At 46.0% G+C, this 6,814-nt stretch overlaps 1 protein-coding gene across 10 annotated transcripts; it reads left to right on the top strand.

Annotated features, from left to right (window-relative positions):
* The first annotated feature begins 533 nt into the window (after nucleotides 1–533).
* LOC123042634 (uncharacterized) lies at nucleotides 534–5,875 on the top strand. Of its 10 annotated transcripts, none has more exons than XR_006418844.1 (11): nucleotides 534–1,110; nucleotides 1,320–1,411; nucleotides 1,502–1,532; nucleotides 1,609–1,768; nucleotides 1,858–2,137; nucleotides 2,514–2,703; nucleotides 2,815–2,891; nucleotides 3,404–3,620; nucleotides 3,711–5,125; nucleotides 5,223–5,337; nucleotides 5,443–5,875. XR_006418844.1 is itself a non-coding variant. In XM_044465057.1 (6 exons), the coding sequence occupies exons 1-4, from the start codon at nucleotides 1,999–2,001 to the stop codon at nucleotides 3,762–3,764; spliced, it is 600 nt and encodes a 199-aa protein (XP_044320992.1). In that variant the 5' UTR covers nucleotides 1,780–1,998; the 3' UTR covers nucleotides 3,765–5,125; nucleotides 5,223–5,337; nucleotides 5,443–5,875. The 10 variants fall into 10 exon arrangements, 1 of the variants encoding a protein (XP_044320992.1); XR_006418850.1 differs by lacking the exon at nucleotides 2,815–2,891 and having other exon boundaries at nucleotides 2,510–2,703; nucleotides 3,404–3,415; nucleotides 3,503–3,620; XR_006418843.1 differs by having other exon boundaries at nucleotides 2,510–2,703.
* Nucleotides 5,876–6,814: the final 939 nt, after the last annotated feature.

Raw genomic sequence — 6,814 nt, 5'->3', positions numbered from 1 at the left:
CGGGTAAAAAGAGAGTTGTCACCTGCTTATAAAGCACACTAGGACAGTTGCCATGTGCGCTGCAAAGCATGTGGCAACTAGCAGCTTGGGTGTGGAAGAGGAGATGGACGTATGGGCGAGATGGCAAATGCCCACACACTAGCCCTTGTGCGTGCGTGGAAAATGGCGTGTGGGTGAACTGCTGAACGCCCACACACCAGCCCCTCCCGTGTGGTGAAACGGACATGTGGGCGACCGGGTGAACGCCCACACACCAGGCCAGTCCTATGTGGCACTAAAAACATGCCAAGATTCGTGCGCACACGAACGGACGCGGATCTACGAGTGTGAGCGAGATGCAAACGCCCACACGTGTGGGCGTTAACATTTGCGTTAAATTAACAATGCTTCCACATTAAACGCATTAACTACGCGACATGGGCGGTCGCTCGCGCGTGCCACGTCGGACTGGGAACAGTATTTGCGTCGAGAGATTTAACTTGCTAGGCGCTCGCGTGGGCTAGCCTTCTCGCAGAGAAAACGCATTGAACAGAGAGATGAGCGCCTTACCGTTTTCTTCTCCTCCCACCCCCTCTCCTTTCCACCTCCGGCTGGAGGCTAGGCCGCTAGGGTTGCCTTCACAGTGCCGCCACCACAGTCATCTCCACCGTCCATGCTCCTCCAGCGCCGGCCACCGGAGAAGGCGCTCTCCATCTGCCACCGCCTCGCCCCAATCAGCCCACCCCAGCTCCTTCGGCACCGGCAACTGGACCGTCGCCACCGGCGGCTTCTCTCGCACTCGTGCCCTCTCCATCTCCCACCCGGAACTCCACCTCCTCCAGCCCCATATCCCCCGATCTTCACGGTCTGGATCTTGGGAGCACGCGAGAGAGAGACGACGTGGGCGTTGCCCGGACGAGACATGGTAGTACTGGCGAGAGACAGAGGAGGGTTGGCTGTGTATGGCGTCGTTGAAGAATCGGGGGAGGCCGGACAAGGGCGGTTGGCGTTCGGTGCCCGCGGTGGCCAGATGGGTGGCTCCGCCGCTCTCGTGCAACCCGTCCTCCACCGTGCTTACTTCCTCCACGACCACCTCGGGGCCTCCATCAATCACCTGCGCTTCCTCGGCAGGTTCCTCCTCGTCGCGCTTATGCTCTCCCTCCGCGTTCAAACTGTACCCCACCTCGCTGCCCAAATCCGGATATTCCTCGACGAATTCAAGAAGAACCTCCAAGTCCAGTTCAATTATTCTCTCTCTTTTTCCTTCCTTGATTCCCATCCCTATGCAATCAGCTCTCTTTTCATTCTCTGGCTCAAATTAAGAAGATGAAATGTTGCAGGAAGCTGATTACAGGGAATGGGGGCATGTCGTGCAAGAAATCACGAGGTTTCTAAAGGCTGACTCGCTTTTCATGAACCTGAGACCTCTCAGGTACGGCTATGCATTTGATCCTCCCCCGGATACTTCTGGTTTTCTTGACTAATGATGCAATTTGGTATTAACATGATACAATTTTTTCAGGAGCTTTTGTTGTGCTGAGTGTACGAGACAAGTATGTGTCATGAACTAACTTCAGATTTTTGGTTTAGAAGTGTCGAGCATAACTATCCATGTTAGTATATACACAGGCAGCGGCTCTGTGCATATGCGCTCGTCCGTGTTATGTGCTCCCGTAGGGCGGCAGATGCGTGTGGCGTGTGTGCGAAACGTGCGCCGGTCGACGTGCGCCTGTGTTCGTGTGTGTGGCGCTATACTGGCAGAGGAAGCGGGCGGTTGCCGGCAGAGGAGGTTCAGGATTAGTATGATTAGGATTGTTCACTTGATTTGTTTGGTCTGGATTAGTACAGAAATGCACTGATATTTGTTTGATGGTGCAGGAACTTCAAGACAACAATGGGCATCAGGCTTCACGGCTACACATTCATCTTTGATTTTCTCCCAAAAACTGAAATTGTTTGACCCTTAAATTTTAATTCCCTTGAGAAAGTCAGTGTATTCATGGAAAATATGGTCTAACGATGTTGACAAATTTGATTGCAACAGGAATTGGCAAAGTAAGTGCAGTGCTCACCATTGCACATATATTCAGGGCAAAATCTAACTTCAGTCAGAAGAAGATGACCAGGGAGGAGCTATATATCCCTGTTGAAAGTTCAGGTATCTTCCTCTTGTATGTTGGTATTGCTCTTTTTTATTTGCATTTAAGTGTGTTTCTCATGCTATATCCTGGAGAGAAGTGATTGTCAGGTACCTAGGACCACAGGTGTTCACTTCTTTATTGCTAACTGATAAAATCATCCATCGTGAATTTTCCATCTGAGTGGCAACACTAGACAGGAGGAAGGTCTGGTAACCCTAGACCAAACAGTATTGCAAGTGCCAAGTTAGTTTTCACTAACTACAAATTTAAATATAGATGAACCTTGACATTGGCTTTGGTTGCACGCTTATGGCTAATGTCCGTGGCAATATTTGCAAGTATATTCTTATCAAGTGATATGATGCATCTCCCACTTTTTTATTTGCAAGTTAGTTGTCACCCTACTATTAAAAGACGATGAGATCCTCGGCCACGCTGCCGTCTACTCCCCGGTGCGCGCCTCTTGCATCATCCCCCCGCTGCTTATCCAGTCCCAGCTGCCGGAGAGTCCCGCCGCTGGCACAAGCACCTTGCAATCGAGATGTGCTTCTCCGCTGGTGCTGGAGTTATGGACATCTTGCAAGTAAGTGGCGGTCAATCCAATTGCTGTCTTTGTCTGCGCTTGATTTCAGTTGCATTCTTATGGTGGCCTGAAGAAGCATTGTTTTTTGATCTACTTTATTATGGCATGAAGATCATCTATGTGATATGAGATCAAATGTTATCTGCAATGCTACACTTCATAAGCATGGGATCTGGCGATCCTTCCAGGTAGATGAATTAAATCCAAGCCTATTAGAATGGTTTCAACTTCCTGAAGTTTATAATGCGTTCTGTTAGACAAATAGTTTTAATTTAGTTAGTTCAAGAGCACTTGGCAATTGAACCGGTTATATTTGAGCCTAAATAAATATTTGAGCCTGAGGGCGAACAATCACATATGCACTTCATATACCAAGTGGGTTGCTTCTATTCTGCTCCATCTCGAGCTTTAATTTTGTTTGAGCATATGCCAGTCAGATGTTTCCTAGAGATGCTTCATCAATGTTCTTTTCAATCAAAAAACTTGTTTGACGATATTGTAAAAAGTTGCATATAGGAGATATAATATAACAAAGACGCCATTGAGATTTGCAAGGTTGAGAGTACAATTCAAATAATGTGTTACTCGCTATTTGTTATCTTGCTGTCCAGGGTTACGTACAGGATAGTGCGCATGGTGTTGGGTTGCTCTTGGGCATATATCCTTGTAACTACTGGCTATTTGTTACCTTGCTTTACAGGCTTACTTGCAGGTTAGTGCATATGGCGTTGGGTTGGCGTTGGTGCAGGTTCAGGTTCATTCACAACACATTCAGGAGATCAATGGAGACCATCTCTAGGTATTTCAAGCAGGTGCTTTTTGCTGTTGGGGAGCTTAGAGGAGAGATGATAAAGAGACCATCTGGGCAGACTCCACCCAAGATTCACGGAAGCCCAAGATGGTATCCATACTTCAAGGTGAGCATTGACAATATAACACTTTTCATGGCTTGATATGCTTGTATTGTTCAAGTTGAGCACTAACACATGCTTGTGATGCCATTCCAGGATTGCATTGGAGCAATAGATGGTACTCATGTCATTGCCAGAGTTCCTAGGTAACAGTTTGCAGCATACAGGGGGAGGAAGGATTACACAAGACAGAATGTGCTTGCTGCTGTTGATTTTGAACTGAAGTTCACATATGTGCTGGCTGGCTGAGAGGGGTCAGCGCATGATGATAATATTCTTACTGATAGCATGAGTCGGCCTAATGGGATCAACATCCCCGACGGCAAGTTCTACCTTGGAGATGCTGGCTATGCATGCCAGACGGGCATTCTTTCACCCTTTAGGAAAACTAGGTACCATCTCAACGAGTTCTCTGGTAGGAACTATCCTAGGACTGCGCAGGAGCTATTTAATCTCAGACACTCCAGCCATAGAGTAATTGTTGAGGGGGCATTTGGAGCTCTGAAGAATAGTTTTAAGATCCTGGATCAGAAGTCATTCCACCCATACTCCACTCAGGTTAAGCTTGTTCTTGCTTGTTGCATTCTTCATAACTGGATACTTCAGTGGGGCTTTGATGAACACATGCCTGAGGAGGAAGAGGTCGAGCCTGACGATGTTGTTAGTTCCGGCCATGGTGTGGAGGCATTTGACAATGACGCTTGGAAGAACGAAATGTTGGACTGGGCAGAGGCAATGTGGCTTAACAGAGGTGAGTGCAGGATTTGAACAGGGAGGAAGAAGAAGCAGCAGAAGCAGAAGAAGTGGAAGATGAAGAGGAAGATCTGGTAGCCGCAACACCGATGAAGTATCCCCTATTTAGCCAATGGCTCTTAATAATTTGAACTGTCATTTGATAGTAGTTTGGATGAACTATCATTTGTTTAACTAGCTGGCACTACATGTTCAGATTGTGTGTGGTAAGCTCACCACTAGTTAGAAGTGGTGACAACACCTTATGCAGGTTAAAACCAAACACCATGTCATATGTGCGCCTAATGCAATGCGGGCAACCAAAAGCCGGTCAAAAATGGTTGTCTCATGCAACTACATGCAGACAACCAAACTATGTGCATCTGGGGTCTTTTTGCCTGCATCTCCTCAAACCGGCTCACTAGAGCCAGGCTCGCCGGGCCAGACTCGATTGGCAATGTAACCAAACACGCCCCAAGTTTCCTTCACACTTTATTTCCCACGATATTCCTCACGATATGTCAGACGGAGAGGTGGCTGCTGGAACATATTTGTTTGTGGATTGAGCCAGGAATGTGAAGCACTGAAATATTCATCTACCAAATCCGGTATCAAGACAGCTCTGACAAATTTTTGATTTCCATTCTTCTTTTGCAGGGGCTCTAGCCATAGCAAGTGTTTCGCTCTACTCGAAGACTTTAGGTGGGTGTGTTGTTTTCAGTGGTTTGGTTTCCCTAAGAAAATCGCTTGCTGAGAGGGTGCCACTTGAAGCCAGAAAGGTAACAACAGCCCACGCTACAACCATGACTAAACTAAACATTTACCTGAATCTTCTTCCAAATGCGTTGTCTCTGAATTCTTGGAAATTACCCGCAGACTCCGGTTTTTTGGTTCCATGGGATGGCAGACCGCAGATGGGGTGGTACTGTTTGACGCCGGGCACGCAGGATGCACATTTCTCCAAGAGCTTAGCATGGCCTGCGAATTCAAGGTGATACACAAACAGATGAATTTCAAGATTGGAGCTTCCCTTTTTTACCTTGTCTGACCATATTGTTCTTCCTTGCATTTTGGCACTGAATATGTATGTCATCAGACTTATGCTACTCTTGGGCACTCATTGGTGGATGACGAGCTCCAGTTTTTCTTTTCGCGGGGAAGCTCCATTATTTTCGACAGTGGATATTCGATCATCCACGGATCTCTCAAGGAAATGAAGCGGCAACACTATTGACATCATTTTGACCATATAGATTTTAACCAGCTACTTAAATTCATGGGTACCATTTCTAGGGCTGCTACATCAACATGAGTAATAACACGAATATGAGTTTCTCTAGCCACATGAATTTTGCTTGCCCAAAAAAGTTTGAAACTTTTCCAGCATGGTCATCATGATGGTGTTCATTTTAGAGAAAGTTTTCAGTTTTTTCTATACACTTTTTTTGGGGTCGAAATTTGATTAAAAATTTCCTGAATATTTATTTTGCTTGTACTTTTTAATATATTTGACAAAGAAGTTGTTGACACCAGATTTTGGCACGGTGAAAAACTTAATTAAGATGGCCTCAAATGAAGAAGTGATCTACATGAAAAAGTTTCGTATAGTCAACATGAACATCTTGGAAATTTGGGCCATTGCCGTCCGATTTCATCTCGAAGGCTGAAACTATGTTCAAAGTACTAAGATCTTATATTCAGAGTACAGTTTGGCCGATTAAGACCCCAAGACGTCCTCATATGAGAAAATATTCTGCACGGATTGTGTTCGTCTCGTCGAAACGATTGATTTTGATATGAAAGTCATCTCAATCCGAGATATTATGCAAAAAGTTAGAGCCATTCGAGTGCAGCCATACCACTAGGCCCAATCAGACATATGTCTGATAGGTAGCAGACATATGTCTGATAGGTAGCGCCACCAATTGTTTATAGATAGCGCCACCATTTGTCATTTCATTTGTTTATCTTGCGCGAGCGTTTCGGCCCACAAGACGGTCTCGAATCAAATAATGTTGTAACACGAAAGTTGTTCGTCTCGTCGAAACGGCAAAATTTGGTTTTAGCTTTTCTTTATTCGAGGTCGTTTGTGGCCTATGGGACCTAAAAACCAAACTGTTGTCCCAGACTTACCTAAATCCAAGTTCCATTACTTTTGGAAAGATTTTGACTTGATTTGAAGTCCTTTTCTTGTATGGGAAGTCCAGCCGCCTCATAAATATATGAGAGGTGACGGTCGATTGAACAACACAGAATCGAACAAACACATCTACTACATTTTCGTGTTCATCTATCCCCTATCCTTGTATCTTTCTTCTCATTCTTCGTCGTTCTTCAACAATGGAGGGCTGCGAATCCACGAGGCTCTAGGAGCGGTCAAGTCGACCTAGGACCCATAGCTGTCGCACGCCCTGACGGGGTCTATCCGGACGTGTGGGGTTTGGGATCTACAAAAGCACCCGCTGGAT

Source organism: Triticum aestivum, chromosome 2B (assembly GCF_018294505.1).
Source record: "Triticum aestivum cultivar Chinese Spring chromosome 2B, IWGSC CS RefSeq v2.1, whole genome shotgun sequence".
NCBI lineage: Eukaryota > Viridiplantae > Streptophyta > Magnoliopsida > Poales > Poaceae > Triticum > Triticum aestivum.
This window is presented reverse-complemented; position numbering and strand designations above follow the sequence as displayed.